Source organism: Pelodiscus sinensis, chromosome 10 (genome assembly GCF_049634645.1).
Source record: "Pelodiscus sinensis isolate JC-2024 chromosome 10, ASM4963464v1, whole genome shotgun sequence".
Taxonomy (NCBI): domain Eukaryota; kingdom Metazoa; phylum Chordata; order Testudines; family Trionychidae; genus Pelodiscus; species Pelodiscus sinensis.
The window spans coordinates 1,331,286-1,359,220 of NC_134720.1; the positions used below are offsets into that span (position 1 = coordinate 1,331,286).

Here is a 27,935-nt window from a genome sequence, read left to right on the forward strand (position 1 = left end):
CATGGGAAATTCAAATCCGCGCTTCATTTGCAATTTCGCTCAACTGCATTTTCATTCCTCTCTCGAAAGAGGAATGCAGTGTAGACATTCCCTTAGAGCGTGCGGAAGGCAGAAAAGCCGTGGTCAGGTTACTTCATCTCCCTGTTACTGCCCCGCTAGTAAAACGGCCAGTTGTGCCCAGGAGCAGAAGCTGCATCACTTAGGATGAGGAAGGGACAGCCATGACCACACGTCCCCCTCCATATTGGGAGGTGCAGCTCTGCAGAGCAGGGGTAGGACAGATTTGGGGGGAGCTAACAGTCGTCTGCCATGGCTGTGTAATTGTGACAGACGGGCGGCCTGTGCTGGAAGAAGAGCAAGGCAACGAACCCACATGGAGCGGAGAATGAGGCCGGCTGCGCTACTGTTTGCTGGCCGTCACTACGCTCTCTGGCATTTTCCATGAGACGTAATGCAGCCCTCGTATTGTTTGAATCGGATGTACTTGGACAACCCTACCCCCGCCTTTTGCTGTGTTCAGGGGTGTTTTGGAGCAGTCCGAAGCCAAGGCAGTTTAGGGGTAGGTTTCACTCGATGGCCACGTAAGGGCCAGGAGTCAGAGACTCCTTCGCCTCAGAAGTTTCCCCTCTCTCCTCAGAGTTCCTGGCCCTTCGCACCTGCCGAACAGAAGCGTGAAAAATAGGGAGGTGGCTTGGGCGGCTATTCTCACAGCCTCAGGTCTTGTGCAGGCTAATGAGACATGGAGAGCCATACAGCAGCAGTAAAGATTTCAATTCTGGCCGGAAAATTGGAGCTGGTCATGCCCTGATCCCGCATGTCAGGGGCTGGACACGGATCTGATCGGTGGAAGCTGGCGTCCGGAACGTCTCTTGGGACAGTCCCTGGCGCTATTCCCCAGCCTGCCTTGTCCCTCGCTCGTGGCAGGATTCAGAAGGGGAAGCCGACCGGCCAGTACAGAAGGGAAAGGCCTTGCTTTTAGGGTGAACAGAAGCTGCTCACTAAAAAATGAGTGCGTCATCTGGACCCGATCCTGCCACACACTTGTGTGTGTCATGAATCTAGCACGTGCCTCTTATCCAGTTGCTGCAGCTTCTATTTGTTCATTCCACACACATACACACCCCTATCTCACAAAGCGCTCTCTCTCTCTCCCTCACACACACATATACACACCCTATCTCTCACACTCATCTCTCTCTCTCGCTCCCACACACACACACACACACACACACACCCTATCTTTCTCTCTCTCGCTATCGCTCACACATACACTCTCACATACACACCCAATCTCTCTCTCTCACACACTCACACACACACACCCTATCTCTCTCTGTCGCTATTGCTTTCTCACACTCACACACACCCTATCTTTCTCTCTCTCTGTCGCTCTTACACACACACACACACACACACACTCACACCCTATCTCTCTCACACACAAACACCCTGTTGCTCGAGCCAGGAATACAAAGCACAAGTGAGAGATCTGTCCCCGTCGGGTCAGAGAAGTAACTCAGGAATGAAATGTTTGCGGAGCCCTTGCGTTGGGCCATAATCCCCGGCCAGGCCTGCCCATCGGAGGCCTGTTCCCGTTACCAGCTGCCTGCGGCGCGTGGTGCTGTCGCGCTAGCATCCAGAGACGAGGGGGAGGAGGAAGCAGTTGGCCTGAAATAAAAGGGACTCAAATCATGAAAGAGTAGAAGTTAAAAAAAAAAAAAAAAAAAAAAACCCGGGGGGGGGGGGGGGGGTAATTGTGAGGAATCAGAGAAGCGCTTCCTAGTGTTCCAATTAAACCTTAACCAATCAGCGCCCACTCTCGTTTCTGCTGTTCTCTCAGAAAAATAATGAGGGAGATGAAAGCGGCCCGGGGAAACACAGCCCTCTGCTGCCCTTTGAAGATGGGGAAATCACAACCATTGCCTGGGAGAGTCTGTATTTATGCGACAGCTGTTGCAGGCTCCTTTGCGCCCCCCATGATACCGCCGGCAGCAGAGACCAGGCTTCCCACTAAGGTTGTCCATCCGTGAGTGGAGTGACTTCTGTCCTGCGCACCACGAGTGAGGCCAAGTGCTCTGGTCGGATGGGTCGCTGCTCCCTGAGAGACTCTCCCAGCGCAGGCCCCCCCTTGCTGGGACCTCAAACCCTGCTCCCAGGCAGGGTCCCTACCTCGTGGGGAGAAGGGGTGACCTGCCCCCCAGGGAACGCTGATTCCAGGGCAGCCTGTTTGCCGTGCAGCGGCTGCTCCCCATGGGGCTAGCTGCGGGTTCCCGCCAGCCGCCGTGCAGGGTTGAAGCTGTGACCAGGGTTGCGTGGTGGGTGCTCAGCTGCTCCTGGGGTAGGGCCACGTGTTGGGTAACTGCCCCGTGTGCCACAGCTGGAACCGGGAGCAGCTGAGCAGCCACCATGCAGCCCTGTCCCCCCGCTCTGCCACCAAGCCTACCGCCACCACTTACCTTCCACGCCTTGGCCACGCTAGAGACCTCACCATTGCCGGGTGTTGGCCCAGCACTGGGCCCCTGATGAGAGACGGCAAAGGGATTTCCTGGGGGGTTGCTGCCCTTTATCTGTATTCATAATGCGCAAGGAGGGGGTGGCCCTGCAAGCCGCAGTTAGCACAACGCAACGCAGTTTGCACAATGCAACACAGGCCACGCAGTGGAACTAGACAGGGACAGGCTCTTCTCCTAGCCCACCCCAGCCTGGCCAGGATGAGAAGGCAGCTTCTCGCTGCTCCCGGATATTCATGTGCTTCCCATTTGCCACTCGTTTCTATACCCCGAGGTGTTCAGACGGGTGCGCAGGAAGGCCAAGTGGCCCAGCGGTAGGCTGCCCGCCCTGTGGGTTTTCTATCTTGCAGTGAGCGCGGCCTCATTTGCTACAGCCTCCCCATCCCTTGGACCTGTGTGGCTGACCAGCAATTCTGGCTGATGCAGGAGAGGCACAGCCCTGCTCCCATCTCCTTACTACTCCCTCCATGCAAGCCAGGGATGTTCTTGCCTCTTCTGCCTGATCCTTGCCCCCGGGATTTTCAGAAGAGTCTAACGGAGTTAGGCACCCATTGAGAATGAATGGGGTATGGGTATATGTAGGCCCCTTTGAAAATCCCATTTCCCACTGGCATGCTTCATGGTGCACCCCGAACGTCACCAGTGTCTCAGTGCCAGAGAGAACACCATCCTGGTGGGTGTTTCTCATCTTTCTCGTGCAAGATCACACAAAGCTTCTCCACCCCATTACAGTCCGCTCCCCAGGCCCCAGTGACGTCAGGGTAAAAAGTGCGCAGTTGCGAAGAAACACCATGCAAAGGGCAGCCCTGCAACTTTCTGCTTGAAACCTTTTTTCAGCCAAAAGTTGGGTTTTTGACTCAATTAATTTTCACACGGCGTCATCATCATCACGTCACAATTTTCATTTTTTGAGGGTTGGAAAACGGACCATGTTTTTTTTTTCCAGTTTTTATCCCAACATTTTCAGCTTTTGTTCAAAAATCACCAGTTTTAGTTTACAGAAAATTGTTTTTTTTAACAAAAAGTTAAAAAAAGGTCAATTATTCTGCTGGAACAACTCCCGTTTTCCACCCAGCTGAGGTGTTTGTCGCTCCAGTAGTTCACAGCAGGACTAGCGGTAGGTCGGATATCATGGAGGGAAAGGGGTGGGGGGAGAAATCCAGGGGAGGCCAACCCCTTCAGTGTGGCAGTATTTCGATAAGCTGCTCTTCTTGCTCCCTGACGCTCAGGAGAGTCTGGAAGACGGCGGAAGGGGTCATGTAGCAAGAGCGACCAAGTAGAGAACCGCCCAAGGTATGTACCATTTCTGGCCAAGGCCATTTTCAGTGTGAGCCCTGGTGCTGAGGAGCAGGCTGGTAAGCCGGCTGTCCAAGGAGGTTTTCACACCAAGCACAGGGGTGATGGAGCTGTCAGACAGATGGTTTTACCTTTGCTCCCTGGCTGTTGCTGCAGAAGGGCCACCCCTCCCCTGTGAATTACCTGCCCCCGCTGCTACCCAAACGGAGTCCGTGACCTCGGCTGCTCCTCAGCGCAGAATGTGAGCCGCTGAAGGGGGAGGCGGGGAAGCAGCGAGGGTAGGGAGAAATGATTCCTCGCCCTCAGAGGCGCCTGCAGTGAAAAGCTTTCCTGGGACATTCTGCTGTGCAACAATAGCAGCCTAATTGTCCCCGAGAGCACAGCTGGGCCTGGCCAGTGTGTGGCATGACTCATTGCTGCTAATTACAGAGCAGGGGGAAGCCCAGGAGGCTGCCCGCTGAGGTGAGCTGGTGGTTCAGATGCCGCAGCCTCACCCGGAGAGGGAGACCATAGCTCACATTTACGCCAGCCGCTCCAGGTTGCTCAGGGGTGGGCAGAAATGGCTCCCCATCACCGACAGTTCTGCTGAGGGAAGAGGAGTTCTGCTCTCGTACCAGGGAGGCTTGGGAGGGAGCGTGAGGGACAGATAGTCCTCACACACATGCTCTCAACTTGGGCCAGTATTGAAAGAGACTATAATAGGTGTGATGGAATGGGGCGAGTCAGTGGGTGATGGCCAAACATATAGGAATGAGAGAGTAGGTCATGGTGGGGGGCCAGTGGTGCTTCCTAGGAAAACATCGCGTCAAAGTAAAAACTGCAAAGGAATCCAGTGGTATCACAGGCTCGCTCTGGATAGAAATTCCTTATTTGAACAATACAAATACAGCCGCAGGGACGCACTAGCACCCACCTGACTAGGATGGTGACAGTGATTGTGAAATGCTCGGGGAGATTAGAGAGGCTACAGAGACAAAAAACATCATAATAACGGGGGATTTCAGCTGTCTTCATGTTGGCTGGTTAGATGTCCCTTCGGGAAGGCGTGCAGAGAGACATGTTCTAGACATGATAAATGACTGCTTGTCCTGCCACCCACTCGGGAAGAGGAAATTCTGATTTAGTTCTAAGTAAAACGCAGGAGCTGGTCTGAGAGGTGAGTACAGCTTAGCCCTTGTAAGTTCCCCTCCTGGCTTTACATGTAACATCATTGTAGGAGGGGAAATGCCAGAGAAGCTCGCCACCGTGGGAACTGCACAAAAATGAGGAAGCTATTTCAATAGAAATTAAAAGGAACAATGGCAAGGTGCAAAATGCCTGCGAACTATGAAAAGACTATTTAAACCACCCGAACAGAGGCCCAAACTAAAGGTATGCCTCCACATAAAATAAGAAAAAACAGTTGAAAGAGGGAAAAAAAGACACCGTGGATAAACAACAGAGTAAAAGAGGCAATAGAGGCAAAACAAGTGAACTTCAAAAATCGGAAGTCAAATCCTAATGTAAAAGAAAAGCATAAACTCTTGTGAGTCAAGTCTCAGAGAACAATACGGCAAGCCAAGAAAGAATTTGAAGAGCAATTAGCTAACAGTAGGAAAGCTAAGACATTCTTTTTCGAAGTACATTAAAGCCAGGAAGCCGGCCCAATATTCAGTAGGGCCCCTGGATGAGCAAGGTGCAAAAGAAGCACTTAGAGAAGACCTGGCCCTCATGCAAAAGCAAAATGAATTATTTTCATTGGGCTTCTCTTCAGGAAGATGCAAGGTGGCAACTCATACTCAAGCCATTCTTTTTAGGTTACAAAGCTGAGGAACTGTCCCAGATTGAGATGTTCATAGATAAGGTTCCATGGGGGGCAGCCGTATGAGTCTGTAACGTCTGATGAAGTGGGTCTTACCTATAAAAGCTCATACCCTATTTTTTTTTCTTCAGAACTACTTGTTGTTTTTATAGATAAGGCTGTGGAGCAAACAGACAAATTAAACCGGAGTAAGTCCAAGACCGATGATGTTCATACAAGAGTTCTGAAGGAGCTCAAATATGAAATTGCAGAACTGCTAACTGTGGTATATCAACTATCCCTTAGATCAGCCTCTGTTCCAAATGACTGCCCAATAGCCTATTGAAAAAGTACTCTGGAGGCAATCCTGGCAGCGATAGGCTGGCAAAGATAATTTCAGCACCAGGCAAATTGGTTGAACCAATAGTCAAGAACAGGATTATCGGCCATCTAAATGAACGCGACATGTTGGGGAAGAGTTAACACGGTTTCGCAAAGGAAAATCATGCCTCGCCGATCTTCTAGAATCTTTGAGGAGGTCAACAAGCGTAGGGACGAGGGTGCTTTAGTGCATACGGGCACCTGAAGTTCTAGAAAGTCTTTGCCGAGGTCCCATGTCCAAGTCTCTTCAGCAAAGTGAGCTGTCTTGGGACTTAGCTCACCTTAGCTTAGCACCTAAGCTAAGAGGGAAGGTCCTCTCCTGAACCAGTAACTGGTTAAAAGGCAGGAAAGAAAGGGTAGGGATCCGTGACGAGGTTTCATAATGGAGAGGGGCAGTGGACTTCTTCACGGGATCTGTACAATGCATTCATCAATGGTCTGGAGAAGGTGATGAAGGGCGAGGAGGCAAAATTTGCAGACAGTGTAAAATGACGTCAGATGCTAAAGTCCAAAGCTGACTCTGAACAGTGATGAAGGGAACTCTCGAAGTAGAGTGTCTGGGTGACAAACTGACAGATGAAGTTCCCGGTTGAGAAGTGCAAAGTAATGCACATTGGAAGCCATAAGCCCAGCTGCCCATACAGTGTGCTGGCAAATCAGCTGTTCCCACCCAAGAAAGATCTTGGCATCACTGCGGATAGTTCTCTGAAAACAGCTGCTCCATGTGCAGTGGCAGTCCAAGAGGCTACCAGAAGGGTAGGAACCATTGGGAAAGGAGTAGATAATAAGGCACTTAAGACCATACTGCCACTATATAAATCCACTAGAAGACGTATCCGGTATTGCCTGGGTCCTTCAGGACGGGGGGGGGGGGGTAAGGGTTGAGGAGGGGCTCAGGGCAAGGGGCTGAGGATGTGGTGGGTGCAAGCGTAGGGGTTGGGGTAGGAGGGGCTCAGGGCGGGTGGTCCCATCTGGTGGGGTTTTCTATCCTCCCCCAGCCGTCCCAGCTCCCTTCTCGCTCTCCCCAGCCCCCCATTTCTGGTTGCCCCTGCCTGTCCAGAAGCTGCTGCTTGCCGTACAGATAGCCAGCGCAGGTAGGGAGCAGCACCTCACCCCCACCTGCACGGGGCGAGGGGGGGGGGCTTACTGTGTCAGCCCCGACAATTAGCAATAGCAAACAGGCTTGTAAAAATCAGCCTGTGTTTGTGAACAGCTCATGAAGAGCAAAATGAGCAGAATAAACTAATCACTAGGAACAGTTCATGCATTTCTAATAATTCCACGCAACCCTGTACTTATCCTTCTGTGTCAGCTCTTGCCTGCTGTGCACACGTAAACCTGCGGCGCAGAACCAGGCCTCTCCCCCGCCGGCTTGCCTCCAGACACGCACAGGCAGAATGTGACTTCCACAGGACAGCCCTGGCAAGTCTACACGCCTGGGAAGCGGGACCAGAAGTCAGCTCACAGGAAGGTCAAAGGAAAGGAGAAGGATGGAGAAGCCGACTGTTGGGGGAAGTGCAGAAAAGCATAGATCAAGTATTAGTGCAGTCATGTGTTTGTGGGCCCACAGAGGGCGTGGGCTGTGTCGGTGGGACCAGCCAAGCCAATAAGAATATTAAAAAGGTGACATGGCTAGAAAACTCATCTCGTTCAAAGAGAGGAAATACGTTTTGTGGGCCCCTATCAAATATGGTTATTCTTCCTGCGGCATTCAGCAAGACAAAGCAAACATGGTTAGCCCTGGCGCTGTGGGGATATTAGAACCATGGAAATGATCAAATGCCAGAGATTTTATTTCTTTCAAATAAAGAACATTACAGCAGGGGGCATGGGCTCGGGCCAGGAGAAAGGGAATAGGGTATTACCAGCTGGAGTTTTGTACGTTTTTGCAGTAAGCGTCTGTTTTCAAATTTGATAAGAAAGATGCCACCTCCACATCCCCAGAGAACTTTAGAGCAAGTTAATATAGAAGGGCAAAGTCTCTTTTTCAGCAAAGCTTCCCTGGGAGAGTAATTAAAAAGTGCCGCTCTAGAAGTGATCAGGAGGATGTATGTTGAAAAGAAACAAAAGTTACGCTCTCCGTGTCCTGCGCTGTACGGACAGTGCCTTGGGGGATGACCTTGAGGGAATGTGACTTTGGGGCTCTACTAGGTGAGGAGAGAACAGTGAACGGTCACATACGTGTGCTGTGACTTAGGGTTTGTCGTCACTTACCCCAAGATCCATGCTGTGGACATTGATCTAGACGGTGAGGTTTACAGGATTTAAATCCCCACTTCATTTGCAATAGCGATGTGCCTAATCTACATCCCTCTGTCGGCAGAGGGGTATAGTTTAGACGTACTCTACATGCCTAAGAGAGGTCTCCCAGAAGCCAGCTAGGAAGTGCCTGTTCACCTGGAGTGAAACACCAAGGAAAGGGGAAGGGCTAAGGGCTCAAATCCACAAATGTGACTTTTGGACCTATCCCTGAGATTCAGCCATCAACCCTTTCGTGCAATGTCTCTCGCCAGGCCAGGCCAGGCCAGCTGTTGCTCATGAAGCCAGATTGACAGGTGCCTGCCTCGCTGTAGCCAGTAGCCGCGTGGTTAAGGCACTCAAGTGGGATGTGGGAGAGTTGAAATCAAATCTCTGCTCCTCCAGATCTGGAACAGCAGCTTCTCCCTCTGCCTAGGAGCGAGCTCTCCCCCGTGGGCAGCCCAGGTCTTGGCCAGCTGCCCACGGCTTCTCTCCTGCCGAGTGCTTCCAGTCTGCGAGAGTTAGACCATTTGCCAAGCCAAGCGCGGGGTGCTCTGGAAAGCTCTTTGCAGTCGAGAGGCGAATCAGAAGTATGCAAATACAATCATCAGAGGGATGCGGGGACCTACAGCGCGGAGGGAAGTGGAGGCGCTGGAGAAGGTTAGACACTCACAGTGAAACAAGGTGCAAGTCCTTTGCCTAATGCATCAGCCTCTCTCAACTGCTTCACCCGGGTGGCTCATCGTCATCCCACTGTGGCGTGGGGGGGAGGGGGGAGCTGTCTGCCCTGTATCCCGGTGTCACCCTGCGCTGTGAGGTGTGATCCCCACTGACTCACCCACACGTGGTGATGTGGTGTCAGTACCTTGCTGGTTGCTGTGCTTGGGCTGTGGGTGATCCCTCGTGGCCTCTTCCTGTGAGCACTGCCCAGAAGGGGGCTGCCTAAGTCAGGTAGACAAAGACCCAACTGGTCAGACAAGTTGGGGCAGCGAGGGAACTAGGGAAGTGAGTGTTCGGGGGAAGGGTCAATCATGGGCTGGAATCATGAAGGAACCCGTCTAAGGAGGGGTTGGAATCTAGGGTCCCAGGGACCCATCTCAAGGGGTCTGAGGCATCCTGCCCCAGACTCCTGTAGACACATCATGTTTATGCTGTGCTGTATCCTGGAGAAGCAATAAACCCCCTCTATTCCACCGGCTGGCGGAGTCTGTTCTTGCTGCGACGGGGGTGCAGTGTCGGGGGAACCCTGACACGTCGTCCCACCCGCGACTGACCATAAGACAGAGAGAGCGTCTTTTCCGAAACGCTCGCTGCAGCGACGAGGAAAGTGGGTCTGGGGACAGTCTGACGAGTAATAAAACGACTGGCTGGAATATGCGCCCCGGCTGTTGCAATGTTTCTTGTGAATTCCTCGCCAGTCGTTACTGTCTTTGTGACTGAGTAGAGCTCTAATCCTATCGTGAGCACGTCAGCAAAAATAACCCAACGTGCCAGGAGGCCGAGGGGGAAGCATAACGGTTTTGGCTGCCATTTGATTCCTTTTAGCTCTCATCAGCCACGAGCTAATGGCAGTTCTGTGCAAAGTGGCTGCTCTCATCCCTCCTCTTGCATGTCCCTTTGTTGAATTGCTGTCGAATGGCTACTGTCTGCAACATCTGGCAATTTCTGGTTTTCCACGCGGACTGGCGCTCACCCTCTCTTTGGCTATGGTGGTTCTGCAGCCGAACAGCACTGACCCAAATGGTCCCCAGCGGGCAGTGCCCAGACCCCAGAGGACAATTTGCAAAGGGCTCTCACGGGGTAGCCAGGGAGGCTGAGTTAGGAAGGAACCTCTTCTAGCTGCCTTCCTGAGTGGGAATGTGTGGAATGTCCGATCAGTAGAGCGTGCACAGGAATGGCTGGATGCTCAGGAGTTTGACTCAAAGTGCTGTCTCAAAACAGGGCCTCCGTATCAGCCGGGGGGGAGGGTCCTTCTGCATTCTGGATGTGTCTAGCTTAGGGGTGCAAAATCCCATTTAATCAGTTAACTGGTCACACCTTAGGTTTAACTGGTTAAGCAGTTAAGCGGCATGGGGGGGACCACTCCAGCCTGCCTCTCCCAGCCCCATGTGGGGCTCTGTGTGGGGTTGCCAGCTCTCACCTTGGCCCATGGCATGGTGGGGCTGGCAGGGCTATGGCAGGCTGTGGGTGGAGGGGGGCTGCTTCCAGGCGCCAGTTAACTGTTACCCAGTAAGCATCCTCTGGTAAGGGTGATGCTTACCGGGTACCTGGTTAACCAGTTACCCTAGTCTAGGTGTCCCTCCTGGGCCTCCTCTGTCCCATCTCTGGCAGCAAGCCCCATCCATCGTGGTGTTACAATCCAACGTGGCGCAGTGTCAGCAGCACATCTGCAGTTTTATGCCAGGTTTTATTCTCCGTTCTTCGCCAGGCGCAGGCTCTGCAGCTGTCTCACAACTGTGTGTTTAGATCTCTGCACAGATCGCCCGCCGGGGCTGAACCCTTGTACTCTGGATCTAAAAGCAGGGGTCACTTGTGGGCTCAGGGTAGCTGAATCCAGACTTGGGTGTGCACATGGTACGGTAAACCTGGCCTTAGGATTGCTGGGCTCACAACCATGCCACCGCATCCACGCTGCCCAACGCGGACCTGCTGCTCAGGGCTGCCGCTTGAGCTGTGTCGGTGCAGCAAAACGGCAGGACCTGAGCGCGACTGCGGCTCTGACCCCAGGAGAGTTTGCAGGCCAGCGGCGTCCGTGGCCCGAATCAGACTGATCTGTGTGTGGGTGCGAGGAGGGCTTGGACTCCAACCTGAGTCTGGAGTTGGGTTCACAGTGCAGTGCAGACCTATGTTGCAGCTTGAGAGGAAGGACCAGACACAGTTGCCTTTATCCCTGGGGCAGTCACTAGGGGGAGACACACTGGGGTCGCATGGCAGGGAAGGGCGCAAAGAGCCAATGGAGACTGCAAAGCCTCCTCTTTTGCTGCCGACCTCCCCCTCGGAGCTTTGCGCCGCAAGGAAGGACCATTAAACCCCTTTGCTCCTTTGTTAGTTACCAGCCGAATTTGGGGGGCAAAGTCCCCAGTAATGAAATCACAAGGTGGCTGGAGGGATTCCTTCCTGCCTTCCTAGGCTATCTGGAAATAGTGTGAGAGCGAGAGGCATTTGTGTGCTTTGTCTGACAGGTTAAAGGGCTCAAATAAAGATAAGATGGCCCACTATCTCCAGAGGAAATTGCCTAGAAGTGGTTACTCCTGTTTGCGCCGATTCATTTCCTTCTCTGGGCTGCTCCGCGATGCCTCATATCCTGATGCAGCGGCCAGGGATGAGAGACGCTTTCCCTTATCTCAATCACTGCCCGGTTTGTGAAACACAGAGCGTGTTTCTTTGCAAAGTAACCCTACCAGCGGCAGTGTGTGGCCGCGTCCGGCGATGCGGGGGCCATCTTTGGATGCTTTTAGCTCCTTTGTGGAAGGGTCCAGCGAGGCACGGTGTTGCCAGCTGCTTCTAGCCAGGTCACGCAGGGGCCTCGCTCTCTCCTGAAGAGACTAATTGAGCCCATTAGCTCTTTCTGGCTGAGGAGACGATGCTAGTTCCCGCTATGAGCTCTGCTGTTAAACGCTTTTCCCTCCTTCCAGCCTTGCATCGCAAAGAGGTTCCGCAGAGGCCTGTCTGGACTCCTAAGCTCAGCCTCACCGCAGGATCCCTGGGCATCAAGGGCTTGACCCAGAGCTCAGAGGCTTCCGGGGGGGTTGGATCGGGCCTTGGGAGTGTTCCCTTTTACACCCCAGAGAAATGCCCTGAGGGACAGAACTTGCATGCCCGTGCAGCCAGACTCCGGGAGCTGTTGGGTTTCCTAGCAGTGCTGATGGGAAGTATCAGCAGGTGCAGAGGGAGCCAGGGCACTAGGTCAGAGGTGAACGACTTGCAGGCCACATGGGGCCCGTCGGCGTTCTGTGTGTGGCCTGTAAGACATTTTTTTTACCGCTGGGGTTGCAAGGGTTCCGCTGGTTTCCATCCACGTAGGTGTTTTCCGACCCGTATTGCCGGAGTGACAGGCACAGAAAGCCGGGGCCCAGCGTGGGCTGAGAGAGCCGGGCACTCCCTCTGCACCCAGAGCGCTGCGACCATGCAGTCGGAGGCACATGCAGATCCTAGGCACGCAAGCGCAATTAGCAAAACTACCCTGTCCCAGGAGACTATCTTGGTTACGACAATGCTGTGGCCACTGAGATGAAGGAGGCTGCTCGTGTGGCCCACTCGTTGGCCTTGGTCACCCATTGCCACACTAGGCCATGGAAGCTTGGCGTGGGAGCAGCTGGTTACTGGTTATCCATCAGGCATACAATGTCAGATATGCATGAGGAAGGTTATCCGTCAGGTGTGCAATGTCAGGCGTTCACGAGGAGGGTTATCCGTCAGGCCTGTAATGTCAGGCGTTCACCAGGAGGGTTATCCGTCAGGTGTGCAATGTCAGGCATTCACGAGGAGGGTTATCCGTCAGGCCTGTAATGTCAGGCGTTCACGAGGAGGGTTATCCGTCAGGTGTGCAATGTCAGGCGTTCACGAGGAGGGTGGGATGTTTGGGCTGCTTCAGGTTGTACAAGGAACAATCTCGCTCATGGCTTTGCTTTCCCTTGCTTCGGTTCCTCCTTCCCATCCCAACCCTCCTGTTTCTGTGCCACCAGCCAACCTGGGTGGCTGTCAATTATGTTTAGTGACTTTCAGGGATGTTGAGGCTGAATGAGCACCCACCTGTCACCCCAAAGTTACTTAAAAAGGGGGGGGTGTTAGAGGGATGGGGGGCTAACAGAGAAGAATACAGCAACTCAAGGGCACTGAAGCTGGGAGAACAATAGTGACGGGAACCCATCAAGCCCCCCGAGCATTCTCCCAAGGGACTTTAGCTTCCGACGATGCCATTGACAAGCGCTCAGCAGATGGCCCAGGTTACACAGGCAGTTCCTGTCGTTTCTTATCTTGCTCCTAAAGATTTATTCGCACACTAGAATATCAGGCACCAGCTTTAAAAGAACTATCAGGAAAATGCAGCAAAATCCAGGCGTTTTCACAGTGCATCCACTTGCAAAGCATTTGTCTGCTCGGGACCCGAGCTGGCTAGAGATTTTGTGTCTCAAGCTGCACAGCCAAGGTCACTGGAAAGGAGAGGGTGTGTTTGGGCCAGAACTCAAGGCAATGCAAGGTGTTTCCACTGTGGCAGGCCTGCGTATTACAGAGCCGTAACTCTTTTTGGTCCCCTTTAGTGAAGGTCACCCACCGTCCAAAGTCCAGTTTCCAAGTCTCTGTCTAAATCGGATCTGCAGCTCAGGCAGATGAAGAACATCTGAATTTCCGATCTGTGACTTTTCGATCCTATAGCTCTTGCCATTGGAGCGTAAAGCCTCTTAAGTCCATTGTTTGGGAGACACGGTAAATGTCCTTCGAATGCTAATTTGGATCTCGTTTGCTTGGGGGGAATATCTCTCCAGAGCCAGATCCTGAACTGGAAGTCTGTAGAACCAGGACACTTTCCGACAGCCCTGGTAGTGGTCTGATCATGCCCCTCATTGTCCTTTTGTTTATATTTGATATGCAATCACAGCCCAGTGAGAGAAGGTTGATTAATGAAACCTCCCCCTGCCAGGGATGAAAGTCGTCTTGTAATGATATCTGGAAGGCACTCCCTGTTTCTGAGTTAATTACTGCATCCTGGCTGAATAAACACTGAGGCCGGGGGACAAGAAGTGTATTAGCCCAGGTGATGGTTAGTGACATTGCGGGAATGACCCATATGTTGTTGTTGTTGTTATACCGACATTTGATCGTAAATACTAAAGCTTGAAATGGAAAACACCCACAGAACCCTCAATGCGCTGCTGGAACTGCTGACCGCTACAATTCAAAACGATCAAAGGGGCAAACGACCTTTTGGGCCTTCCTCATTTTCCTTGTCCTCCTTTCCCCATTTCTCCTCCCCACCCCCGGCTGCTTCTCTACACACTGGGACTCTCAGGCCATTTTGGCTGCTTGAAAATTCAGAGGCCAGGAGCCAATCAGACCAAAGGGATTGTTCCATGTGTAAACGAGGGATGTGAAAATCCGTTCATTTTTGTAAACGTGTAATCGCTGATTTTTTCAGCAGTTACACATTGACACGTGGGGGGGCAGGTGGGAGCCGGTGCTTGCGAGGAGCCAACTCTTAAGCCAGCTCCTCGTGAGCACGGGCTCCAGCCTGCCTCCTGCTCCCTGCCACGCTGCTGCCTCTCTATTAAAATCTGGCTCCCCACACACATCAGCTCCTGACTCCCCGCCCCCACTGCCTTTGTATCAGAGGCAGGGGGGGGGACCATGCATGTAACCATGAGGGTTAACCGATGAACCCTAGCTTATCGGTTAACCGTGTGCATGGGTACACGCTGGCATCCCTCATGTAAACGGTTCCCTTCCCCTGGCTCAGGGTCCCCTGCAGGGTGTCCATTCTATCCTTTCTCCTTGGGGGCTAAGGAGGACCACCCTGCTCCCCACTTGTCCCCAGAGCTCCCTGCACAGCGTTTCTTGTGTTGCAGTTGCTGTCGTAGCTTTGCCATCAACCCAGGGCTCCCCTGCTGTGGCGGGAGATGAGGGTTTGGATGTCCGAATTCCCGGGGCGCCTTTTGGACAGCAGGGCTCAGCACTCACCCCTTTCCTCCTCTCCTCTTTCTATTCCAGCTTGCCCGGCGGGGATGTTTAAGGCCAACCAGGGTGTGGGGACCTGTGCCCAGTGCCCCACCAACAGCCGCTCTACGTCGGAGGCCTCTCCCATCTGCACCTGCCGCAACGGCTACTACCGGGCTGATTTTGACCCTCCGGAGGCAGCCTGCACCAGTAAGTATGAGGGTCCCACATGCCCCGCTGGGGAGCAGAGAGCTGCAGGGTGTCCTTAGACCGTGGCCAGAGGTGGAAAGGTGGTTTCATTATGAAGGCTCATTAAATCACTGGGCTGTGCTGAATTACCTGCACTGGGTTCTGCCCTTCAGGCTGCGAGGGATGGACCGCAGCGTTCCCTCTCGGTGACGCTGGCATGCGTCTTCTCTGTGTTCCCAGCGAGCTGGGAGCGCATAGCGCTGGGGATGCCAGACAGCCAAAGGCCCCTGAGCAGCCTTCAGTAGCCGCCTGGTGCCACCCGATCTGACACCACCTTCTGTTGGGATGGAAAGGTGCCCGGTGTCGGAACAGCCAGAGTATTATGGGGGTAAAAATGTACAAACGATTAACCGTGGGATCATTCTGTCTGTTGCACGGTTAACCATGGGGCTCGGTTGCTGGCTGGCAGCCCCACGGAGCTGCCAACTCCCAGCCCAGATGGTGCAGCTCCCCGCTCACAGCGCACCACGGGCAGGGGCTGCTCTGGCCAGACTGGGTGCTGGTTAACTCGTTGCCGGTATGCATCACCCATAAACCGGATACCCTAAATAGTACACTAACCCTTTTATCGCTGGGCTGGTGGAACAGGTGGTCTTGCTTCAGCTCCCGGTTCTTCTGGAAGCAGCTTTGTCCCCGCCCCCCGTGCCAGCCATCAGTCAGCACAAGCTGGAAGGTCTCCCAGCAATGTCTGTTTCTTAGCGGCAGTGTCTGCGGCTGGAGGCCGATAATCCCCCGGATAAATTAGAAGGGGAGGTTATCTTGCGCTGCTGTCTTGTTCGTGGTCGCGTTGATGGAATATTCTTCTCCAGGGCCAAGGAGGCTGGTAAGCATTGGTATTCCGCGGGGCTTTGCGCGAAATGAATCATCTTCCTCGGCTGTCTATTGTAAATAAGACGGCAGCAGCTATCTTAAGTCTGTCACTCTATAAAAAACCGGCTTGATGTAGGAAGAGCCCGGCGCGAGTCCGCAGCTGCAGCGAGCTTCGGCGTCGCTGAAGGTTGATCGTCCTTCTGGATATTACCGATGTGCGTGATCAGCGTGGCCTGGGAGCCGTGGCCGAGCGCTCTCCGTACTAGGTTCTGTGCTAGCTCCGCGCGGAAAGGCCGTCTGGTTTCAAACTTCACCGCCAGCCACAGTCCCAGCTGAAAGGAGGTCAGAGGCCTTAGGCCGGAGCCTGAACCGAGCCAATTAGCAAGCAGGGAATGCAAAGGCCTCCCCCGAACCTGTTAGTAACCTGGTGTGGCCCACTGCTCCGTGTCACATGACCCCTCTGAGCCCAGCCCACAGCGGTTGGGCCTCTGCCTCAGGTCTCCGCCGCAGCGCTGGGGTCTGCTGCGCAGAGGGAGTCAGGCAGGGGCTGGCTGTGCCGTGGAGATCGACAGGCCCTGGCTTGGCCTAGCTTTCCTTCCCAGTGGGTTGTCAAACCAGGGCCAGGCTATCATCTCTGTTGGGGGCCACGCCAAGATTTCGCTAAGTGGCCACGGGCTGCACTTTTCTATGGAGGGAGTGTGGGGTCTGGGACAGAGAATGGGTGCAGAAGGGAGCCGGGGGTAAAATATTGGGGTGCAGGAGTGTAGGGCTGGGAGGGAACGTGGGTGAAGGGGGGGTTGTGATCTGGGGAGGGGATCGGGGCACAGGAGGAGTGTGGGGTTGGGAGGGAACTTGGGTGAAGGGGGGGTTGTGATCTGGGGAGGGGATTGGGGCGCAGGAGGAGTGTGGGGCTGGGAGGAGATTGGGGCGCAGGAGGAGTGTGGGGCTGTGAGGGAATGTGTGTGAAGGGGGGGTTGTGACCTGGGGAGGGGATTGGGGCGCAGGAGGAGTGTGGGGCTGGAAGGGAACGTGGGTGAAGGGGGGTTGTGACCTGGGGAAGGGATTGGGGCACAGGAGGAGTGTGGGGTTGGGAGGGAACTTGGGTGAAGGGGGGGTTGTGATCTGGGGAGGGGTTTGGGGCGCAGGAGGAGTGTGGGGCTGGGAGGAGATTGGGGCGCAGGAGGAATGTGGGTGAAGGGGGGGTTGTGCCCTGGGGAGGGGATTGGGGCGCAGGAGGAGTGTGGGGCTGGGAGGGAACGTGGGTGAAGGGGCGTTGTGACCTGGGGAGGGGATTGGGGCGCAGGAGGACGTGCAGGGCGTGTTCCTTCTGAAGTGGGCATTTGTGCCACCGTTCAGGAGAGGTTCACATGCCACCCACTGATTAGCAGAGTCCCCGCAACCTGCCTTTTGTTTCCACGGGAGGTGCCCGTCCACACGTCACCCTTTTCCTGGCATAGCCAAACCCTGGCCTGGCTCTAAGCTAGGAGAAGAGGCAGCTGCTTCCCGATCGGGGTGGTCCTCGTGCTTACGGTTTAGGAGTTCCTGAGCAGACGGACAGGCAGACCCACGGACAAACACACAAGCGCTCTCAGACACGTAGTAGATATATTCAGCGTGAGCTCTGATTCATCTCTCTAGCCTAGTGCTCTTTAATCAGAGTGAACTTTTGATTGGTCTGAGTTTGCTCAATGCCAGGTTTGCTGTCAGAAAAATACATTTCTCCGGCGCGACCGCACGGTTGCTTTGTGGGTTTATGCTGGACATGGCACGTCTTGGAAAAAGAGATTCGATACAACTAATGTTCACCCCTGGTGCTTCCTTATGCAGCCAGTGTGTGTGTGCGTTTGTGTGTGCGCGCGCACGCAGCATAACTACACACAATCCTGCAGTCTTACTTGTATTTGCTCATGCGATGCCTAACTGAGGAATGTCTAAAAATATGCATCTGAAATAGGGGATTAATTTCCACATTCTGCTTTGTTGCTGTGGCTGTCAGTGGCAGAGGCAGTGCTAAGTGTGTAGCACAATTGTAAATAAATCTATTTTTATTGCATCTTGTTCCATCGCTGATTTACAGTAGGCACCACCAGAAGAGTGAGGTATAAAAAGTCCTTTGGTAAATTTTTATTTGTTCTAATTAAGGCTTAATTTTCAAATGTTCTAATTGGAGGTGCCAGCTGTTCGGTTTCCGAGCGGTTACATATCATAGGAGTAAATAATGCCGTGTGGATGTAGATGCTTGTGTTGGCTGGTGTACTACCTCAGCACCACCCGCACATTGTGTGCTCATAGGCACGGGCGGCGGGTATCCTAGGCGGGGGGAGGCGTTCCCTTCCCAGAATGCCTCATCTGGCCTGCCCATGCTCCAACCGAGTTCCCCAGACCCACTCGCCCAGGGCTGTCCAGACCATCAGAAGTGGGGCAGGCTGGAGTCACGCTGCCTGCCCGCTCTCCGGACCTCTAGGACCAAGGGAGGCTACGGGTACCACCCTGGAGCAGGGAGGGGGCCAGGGCCAGGAGCCATGTTGTGGGAGGGAGGCTGGGCGGGGGCACAATGGTAGGGGGAGGTCTGGGCTCTGGTGGGCCTCGCTTCCCCAAGCCATGGGGTTGCCAGCCACCCATGCACGTGGGCAACCCTTTGCGGTGGGAAGTAGCTTTTCTGCCCTTTATTTTAGTTTTCCTTTTCGGCCCCGTTCACCAGAGAAAGGGGAACCGTCCGCGTCAGAGCCCCGGGCCAGCCGACGGGCAGCGCTGCTGGTGTCCATGGCTATTTGTCTGCGTGACATCGGTGGAGCTCTGCCAAACGACCCCCGCGGAGGAAACTGGCTGTTTCAACCCCAGCTTCCTCTGCACTTCGCTGATGACTGGCTTCTTGTGCGTCACTTGAGGAAGGGGGTGAGTCGGCCAGTGTGTCGGTGCTCCGCCCGTCTGACCCTGCGGCTGCAGAGGGTGGCGACGGAGGTGTCAGAGGAGCACGGCAGGAAGAAAAGGCCGCTCCCGAGGAGCTAAAGAAACGAAGCAAACGACAATCTGGGGGCGTCGGTGTTTGCTGCAGAGGGCGAGGGGGAGATCCACGTGCGTGAACCATTCCATTTAGTGCACTCGGGCTTTCACACAGCCCCGAGCAAGGTCCCTCACCAGAGGCTCTTCAGAACCGAAAGCAGGCCCAGGCGTCCAGCGTGTGGCTGTGAAAAATCAGGCACCGAGCTTGGCAGGCTCAGAGACAAGAGGGGAGAGAGCAGTCTATGGTGGCCAGGCCTCCAGCTGCAGGAAGAGGGCAGCTAAAATGAGGAGGGACCTGGGGACCTACGAGGAGAAGCTGAGGGATTTGGGTTTGTTTAGTCTGCAGAAGAGAAGAGTGAGGGGGGATTTGAGAGCAGCCTTCAACTTCCTGAAGGGGGTTCCAAAGAGGATGGAGAGAGGCTGATCTCAGTGGGGGCAGATGGCAGAACAAGGAGCAATGGGCTCAAGTTGCAGTGGGGGAGGCCTAGGCTGGATAGTAGGAAAAACTATTTTCCCTAGGAGGGTGGTGAAGCACTGGGATGGGTTACCTAGGGAAGTAGTGGAGTCTCCATCCCTAGAGGTGTTTAAGTCTCGGCTTGACAAAGCCCTGGCCGGGTTGATTTAGTTGGGATTGGTCTTGCTTTGGGCAGGGGGCTGGACTCGATGACTCCTGAGGTCTCTGCCAGGGCTAGGGTTCTGTGATGTTCTGAAGTGATGCTCACAGAGGGAAAGAGGTGGCACCCAAAGCCCCCAGAATCCATTGCTTCCAACGCCCCAGGTGGGCCTGAGCCACAGAGGCAGGTGGGAAAAGAGGGTTGCTCCACTCTTGGGGGCTCATTGGTGCTCCAGGAAATCACTAACCATGTTGCCACCACGACTACCACATTGGGGCCCCTAATACTAACGGGGGCCGTAGATCCTACAATGATGATTAGTTCATCACTATTTTTCAGCCTCAGGACGTGTTTTTTTGCAACCGTGTCTCACTGACGACTCCTATTCAGCTTGTGGTCCACTCTGACCCCTAGATCCCTTTCTGCCGTCCTCCTTCCCAGACCGTCACTTCCCATTCTGCGTGTGTGCAACTGACTCCTAACATGCTGTTAGCTTCTTAAATTGTTGCTTCTGCTTCTTTCTTGAGTGGTGATAGCTAATTTTGGCCCCTTCATTTTGTGTTAATAGTTGGGATTATGGTATCCAATGTGCGTTGCTTTGTATTTATCAGCACTGAATTTCATCTACTGTTTTGTTGCCCAGACACCCAGTTGTTTGAGATCCCTTTGGGTATGTCTGCACTACCTCTCTAGTTCGAACTAGGGTGGTTAATGTAGGCATCCGAAGCTGCAAATGAAGCCCGGGATTTAAATATCCCAGGTTTCATTTGCATGTTCCCGGGCGCTGCTATTTTTAAATACCCGTTAGTGCGGACTCCGTGCCCGCGGCTACACACGGCACGGAGTAGGTAGTTCGGATTAGGCTCACTATTCCAAACTACCGGTACACCTTGTTCCATAAGGAGTAACGGTAGTTCGGAATAGTGAGCCTAATCCGAACTACCTACTCCGTGCCTCGTGTAGCCGCAGGCACAGAGTCCGCACTAACGGGCATTTAAAAATGGCGGCGCCCGGCAAGATGCAAATGAAGCCCGGGATATTTAAATCCCAGGCTTCATTTGCAACTTCGGATGCCTACATTAACCACCCTAGTTCGAACTAGAGTGGTAGTGTAGACATACCCTTTGTAACTTCACCGTCAACTTTGGATGTTGAATCGTTGTGTATGGTCTGCAAATGTCACCACTTTTTCAGATCATTTTGGAAGGTGCTGAAGAGCAGTGGTCTCTGTGCTGATCTTTTGAGGAACCCCACAATTAATCTCTGTTTGAAAACTCATCGTTATATCCTATCCTTTGTCTCCTTCTTTTGACCAGTTACTGATCCAGAAGGGGATCTTCCTCCTTATTCCACGACACCTCACATTGCTTAAGAGCCTTTGGTGAGGGACCTTTTCAAAGGCTTTCTGGGAATCTAAGTACACTATGTCCACTAGATCCCGCTTGTCCACATGCTTGTTGGCCCCCTCAAAGAATCTGAGTGGATTGGTGAGGCAGGATTTCCCTTTACAAAAGCCATGTTAACTCTTCCCCGACATACTGTGTTCCTCTATGTGTTTGATCATTCTGTTCTTTCCTGCCATTTCAAACAATTTGCCTGGTAGTGAAATTAGATTTACCAGCCTGTCATTGCCAGGATCACTTCTGGAGCCTTTTCAACTAAGCAACGTTACATTAGATATCCTCTGAAAGCTGATACCGAAGCCGATTTAGGTTATATTTGAGTTTGACGTTCTGCAGTGTCACGATTGAGTTCTTCCAGAACTCGTGGGTGAATGCCATCTGCTCCTGGTGACTTATTACTCTTTAGTGTATCATTGCATAAGTGACTTTTAATGAGAGCAGGATCATTATTATTATCAGTGCAGGTTGGACCTCTCTAGTCTGGACCCTGGGGACCTGACCAGTTCCAAATCGGAAAATTTGCCGAACCACAGGAGGTCAATATTGTCTAGCAGCATGACCAACCCTTCTACTGCTTGCTAGACTCTTAGAAGACATTGAGGGGTAAATTAGAGCGAAATAGCAGCCCAGAACACAGAGCCAGGTCTGAGGGCTGTAAACAAAACTTTATGGGACTACGGGAAACTTGGCCACACCCATGAAAAATGGACAACCGGCTAACTCCAATCATGCCGGACCACGGATGTTGCCGGACCAGAGAGTGCCCGACCAGAGAGTTTCAACCTACAGTAAATATTAACATGGTGATGTCCAAAAGCCATGCTCAGAGCAAGGGCTCACTTGTGCGGGGTTCTGCACCAGCCCAGACAGGACACAGTCTTTGGGTTGACGTGCTTACAGTCTAAAGCATGGACCAGACTCAGCAGTGTTTGCGAACAGACTTGGCTTGTTGGGACCTAGCCGAGAAGGAACTGGGCACTTTCACGTCTCTAAGAGGATATTACAAATCAGAGCACGGACGGGCACTTTTTCAAGTCTTTAACGTAGTCCCTTGATTTCTTTGTAATTGGCACCTCTTTTGGCGGCCGTGGCTGGCGGGCCAAGGACAGATCTTTCAGCCTCAGAACTCCCTGCCTTCTTGATGAGGATGAGCCCGACTCTCAGCGGGGCTGGTGCCGTTGTGGAGCTGTGCTGAGTTACACTGGAGGGGACTTGTGCCAGGTGCTGGAGTCGATTGGCAGTGCCATCTAACAGGGACGGAATCCTGAGCCAGGCCAGAGCACTGAGGCACCGAGCCAAGCTTAGCCTGTTACCAGAGCTACTGTGTGCCACCCCTTGAAGACTAACAGAGAGAAGGCCCCTTCAGTTCACCCTTGCGACACATTGGTAGGGCGCTCTCGGAATCTGCCACAGTCTGTGCCAGCCCTGTAAGCTGAGTGCTTGGGCAGCTGCCCAGGAGGGATTCCAGAGCCACCCGGCTAATTGGCAGAGTGCCTAGACCTTGCAGCATGTGTTTCTATTGGTAGTGCACGTGCTTTGGTGCACACAACAACATTTATTCTACACACAGTTGGGGAAAAAAAGTTAGAGGGAACATTGGTGCCAACCTAGTCTGTCCCTAAATAAAGAATTTAAGCACCTTGCCGTAAGTGGAAGGCTGTGGATGAAAAGTCCGACGTGGCGGCAGCTGGCGGTCCTGCAGAGGTCAGCAGCACATCGACCCTCGTTCAGCAAAGCACAGAAGCATGTGCCTACAGAGTCAATCGAGCTGTTCCCGGGCCTGACGAGAAACACTTTGCCGGGTTGGAGCCTCTACATTTACTGAACGTATCGTTTTTAAAGACGTTGTCCCTTTCGCACGTGGACGGAGCTCTGTCATGACGATTCCAGATAAAGACACTGGCTTTTGGGCGTAACTTCACTGTTTATCATGGTGTCCGAAAGAGTCTTATCCCGACTACTCGAGAGAGTGCCACTTCCCAGTTTCATGCCTGTGGCTCAGTCCTTCTCCTCCCTGTTTTGCCCTCTCTGCCATCTTCAAAATCGCATTAGCTGACGCTAGCCAAATTGTAAGGCACTCTCATTGCCGAGTGGCGTTAGCGTGGCCCCTCTGTGGCTGCACCTCGCACGTTCTCCGGGGAGCCTCGCTGCCAGGCAGGCCAATCCATTGACCCTGCTGAAGGAAACAAATGAAACACGACTTGTTTGGAAGGGCCGCGTTTTCCTAGCCACTTCAGCGAAACATTTTCATCTGCAGTAACCTTGGCAACAGGTCAGAGAGGCTCCCCGAGGGGGCCGCCGCGGCATGCTCAAGAGGGGAGAAATGGGGCGTCGCGAGGGGGGAGAAGCGTTGGCATCGCCTCAGGGGGCTGAGGAGAGGCAGGTCAGGGCAGTGTCAGCTGCCGTGAAAGGATTTGGCCGCTTACTCCGATTGTAGCTTTGGAAGTGACTTCTGTGCCCAGTCTGTCTGCTCACGGCGTCACTCAGGTCTGTCACAGCAGGCTGGGCGCCCTCGCCGTAGAGATGGCCCGTTAATCCCCTTGTACAGGCAGGGGAGCTGGGCACCGAGGGCAGGCTTGTGAACATGTTTAGGCCTCTCCCAATAGATGCCACGTGGGATTTGGAAAAACGTCTCCGCGCCCGTTGATATTGTTGGTACGAGGCGCCTTGTCCACGGAACCCTTCCTGCGCCCGTGTCTGCACCCTTTGCTGTCCCTAGCTGGGCTCAGAAACCGCGTGTCATAGTGTAGACGTGATTCGGCTCCAATTCGGGAGAAGTAAATCTGTGCCCCGCTACCGGGGCCAGGGATTCGAGAGTTGTCCCTCCGGTCTCCCATCACAGTCAGGCCTCGGAGGGTGTTCAGGGCTGAGGAAACGGGGGGATCTCTCTCGGGCCAGCCCTCTCCGCCGTCATGGTAGCGTTGGCGTGTTCGTGAACCGCCCGCTGCACGCAAAGTCACCGCTTCCGGGGGCACTTCATTCGATCCCCGGTCTCTTCTTGTACTGACGTCGCCCCTCCGATATTTAACCAGCCGCCGCCTGTGCCAGCCCTGCTTATTCTGGCCTGGGTGGCTGACGAGAGTAATTGGCCCGTCGCCTGTTAATAACGCATGTCTCCCCCCGGAAAGCCGGGGGGCCAGCGGGCGCAGCCCAGGTGCTGAGCAGAGCCGGACAATTCCCTTCCTTGGTTAATGCAGCCCACTGTCCTTTTTGCCTTCTCCAGGGCCGCCTTGCAGTGTGACACCTTCTGTTTACCTCCCCCCCGAGATCCTTCGCCATGGCACGCCTGCCTGGCTGGCCAACACTCCCCCCCCCACCATACCCGTGCATTGGATTAGCCTGTCCTGCCTGAATCTCACCGTTTTTCTTGGTCTCGCATCTCCCATTATTGATTCCTGCAGCGTCTGGCCGCGACGCTGCGTTTAATTCCTGTCCTCCAACGCATTTGTCATCACTCCCCGCGCGGGGTTGTCTGCGGATCTGATCGATACTCTCCCCGTTCCAACGGCCACCGGGTGGCTAACGCACTGTCGGGGGAGCCCAGCAAATACCTGCCCTCTCAACTTGACGTTTTACAGCTGCTGGCCATGTCTGGCTTTGCCTGTTAGGCGTGTCTCTTTTACAGCCGTTCCATCCGGGCCCCGTCTCCAGCTGTGATCCTCTCTTTATCATACCTACGTGGCCCTCGTTACTGGCGCAGGTGGCTACGCACCTCCCGTGTGTTAGTGCATTGATTCTCACAGCACCCCCCCTGTGAGACAGCCGTGTTTCACCCCCCGTGGATGGCAGGGGGGCTCTCGCACAGAAGACTAAGGCAATGTCTACATTTGCAATGGAATGGCAAAACTTCTGTCGTTCCCAGGTGTGACGGAGTGGGGATCAGAGTTGTTCTGTTCGCTTTGTTGTGGTGCAGGTGATTGCGGCTGTCCTGTGCTGCTTGGTAGTAACGCTGTGTGTGTGCCTCAGTTTCCCTGGGCCCTGCACCGGTGCCCGGCTGGGATGGGAATTGTGGGTGTAACTCTCATGGAGGGAGGCTGACCAGGCCAGCACATACACTGTGGCCCAGGCTCACTGGAACCTGAGCCTGGGAGGGGGTGAAAACAGGTGACCCCTTTTGTCTGGGAAGCTGGCCCAAGAAGGAGGAGGGGCTGGTGGCAGAGCTGGGGCAGGTTGCTGAGTGTGTGTGGCTCTTCCCCCCAGCCCCGCCAGGATGGATGGGACTGGCTGCTCCTGGTTCCTGTGTTGACCAGTCTGCGCCACGTTGCATCCATGTGAACCAAAAAACCTCCTGTTCCCCCTGCCGCCTGAGCGTCATGTCTGGGTGCGGATGGGGGTTCAGGGTCCGGGGACTCCCCACCCCTCGGTGACAACCGGTGCTCAACCCCCCCCGCTCCAAACAACAACAGTTTTCCATCAGCAAGTTGTTGGCAGGAGCGCCCTCTTGCTAGCAGAGCAAAAGCTGCTTCTAGGGGCCAGACGCCTTTTGTCGGCTGAGACTCGGCAGTGACACTGCCCGTGGTTAGCCCGTGGGCCGTGTCAACGCATTGTTGCCGCTACACACTGAGCCGTGCAGACCCAGCCAAAGGGAGTAGCCCGAGGTCACGCGGGCGCCCTTCTCACCTAACCCGCTTTCCGACAGGTGTCCCCTCCGGGCCCCGCAACGTCATCTCCATTGTCAATGAGACGTCCATCATCCTGGAGTGGCACCCGCCCCGGGAGACCGGCGGGCGTGCCGACGTGACCTACGACATCATCTGCAAGAAGTGCCGGCCGGACCGCCGCAGCTGCTCCCGCTGCGACGACAACGTGGAGTTTGTCCCCCGGCAGCTGGGCCTGACGGAAACCCGGGTCTTCATCAGCAGCCTGTGGGCCCACACGCCGTACACGTTCGAGATCCAGGCTGTGAACGGCGTCTCTGGCAAGAGCCTCTTCCCCCCGCAGCACGTGTCGGTGAACATCACCACCAACCAAGCCGGTGAGTTCCCGGGGGCGCCGTGCACCCGCTGTGTGCCGGGGGGGTCGTTAATGGGGGAAAGGGAAACCAGGGCTGGGGGCTTCTAATGGACTATCCCAGGTGTGCAAACCCCCAGGTACTAACCCCCGTCAGGTACTAACTGAAATGCAAGAGACTAGAGCTAAGGTGTGTACACCATCTGTATGCACCCAACCCAGGACCTGCGTGGTGCAGCCAGATGCTGTAGGATCTACCCTCTGACTCCTCCAACCAAGGCCGTGTCCAGGCCTCGTGGTTGTGAAGAGCTCTCAGTCCCAGCAAGGCGGGGATGCCTGCCAGAGGCCTTGTCTGCCCTTGAAATGCTACCGCTTCTGCCTGGTGCTGTGTAAGCGGGCCGTTAGGTCGGTGTCGTGTCTGCCATGGCATGGACCCGCCCCCCGTGAGACACCGGTGTCAGTAGGCCAGCCCGGGGTGCAAGGCAGCCTGAGAGACGTGGCACTGGGCGGTGCAGTCTGATGGCCCCCCGCTGCGTCGTGGGCGGGTGAGGCGGCGGTCTGGCGCTCGCCTCCGGACGGGAATGCAGACGGCTGAGAGGCGGGCCGCAGGAGGTGGGAAGCGGGTGGCAGAAAAAGGAGAACGGGGAAGGAAGAGAAAGAAGGAGGCTACATACTCATGGCTGAACCGGGCATTAGAATCCCCCCCTTCCAAGGAGGTCCTGGGCCAGATAGTGCCCGGATCTGGCTGCCGAGTGGGGCTGGGCCCCATGCCCGATGTCCCTGAAGCGGATAAAGCCGGAGCAGTTCTGGCGGCTGGATGTCTGCACGGGGCTGTGATTCCCGGGCCATCCTCGGGAAGAAGGTGCAAGGCACAAGCCCTACCCTTGCTCGCCCTCCGTTTTTCTGTTCCCCTCTGCCCCCTTTCTGATGCTGCCTTTCCCCACCCCTTCCTTTGTCGTCAGTCTCCCCCTCCTTTCTGACATTGGTTTTTTCTTCTGCTGCGCATCATCTCTGCCTCCCCTTGGGCTGCCCCCCCCATTAGCGCCAGGCATTGGGTTTTAACAGGGGGCGCGGGACTGGTGAGAACAAGAACTGAGGTAGGGGCACTGGGGTAGCCAGCTGGCCAGTCTGTGTGGTGCGTATGCACCGGGCAGGGGAGGTGAAACGAAGGCAGGTGGGGGCAGCCACCAGTCGGTGAGCCGGGCTGTAAGTGCGGGCAGGGGGCTGGCAGGGTGGACAAGTATACTACGGACAAGTGTAGTTCAACAAGGACAAGTGCAGAGTCCTGCGCTTGGGACGGAAGAATCCCAGGCATTGTTACAGGCTGGGGACTGACTGGCCAAGTAGCAGTTCTGCAGAAAAGAACCTGGGGGTTACAGTGGGTGAGAAGCTGGAGATGAGTCAACAGGGCGCCCTTGTAGCCAAGAAGGCTAATGGCATATTAGGTGCATTAGGAGGAGCATTGCCAGCAGATCCAGAGATGTGATTATTCCTCTTTACTCGGCTCTGGTGAGGCCACACCTGGAGTATTGTGTCCAGTTCTGGGCCCCCAATTACAGGAAGGATGTGGACGCATTGGAGAGGGTCCAGCGGAGGGCAACCAAAATGATTAGGGGGCTGGAGCTACGAGGAGAGGCTGAGGGAATTGGGTCTGTTTAGTCTGCAGAAGAGAAGAGTGAGGGGGGATTTGAGAGCAGCCTTCAATTTCCTGAAGGGGGTTCCAAAGAGGATGGAGAGAGGCTGTTCACAGTAGTGACAGGTGGCAGAACAAGGAGCAATGGTCTCAAGTTGCGGTGGGAGAGGTCCAGGTTGGATATTAGGAAAAACTATTTCCCTAGAGGTGTGTAAGTCTCGGCTTGACAAAGCTCTGGCCGGGTTGATTGAGTTGGGATTGGTCCTGCCTAGAGCAGGGGGCTGGACTTGATGGCCTTCTGAGGACTCTTCCAGCTCTGTGGTTCTATGGTTCTGTGGTTTGGGAACAGAGAGGCGATGGCGGTTTTGGCTTTATGTGGAGCGAGGAACACAGGCCACTTCTGTTCACTCTGCCCCC

General features: G+C 54.5%; 1 protein-coding gene across 11 annotated transcripts in view; it reads left to right on the forward strand.

The window, feature by feature from the left end:
• Nucleotides 1-27,935, forward strand: part of EPHB1 (EPH receptor B1) — a 321,566-nt gene that overhangs the window by 226,945 nt on the left and 66,686 nt on the right. For 10 of the 11 annotated variants that reach the window (XM_075937229.1, XM_075937227.1, XM_075937225.1 and 7 more), the window contains 2 exons: nt 14,911-15,066; nt 25,575-25,910. In XM_075937229.1, coding sequence (XP_075793344.1) covers nt 14,911-15,066; nt 25,575-25,910 — 492 coding nt within the window. The remainder of the gene's footprint in view (nt 1-14,910; nt 15,067-25,574; nt 25,911-27,935) is intronic. The other variant, XM_075937234.1, reaches the window with a different exon arrangement.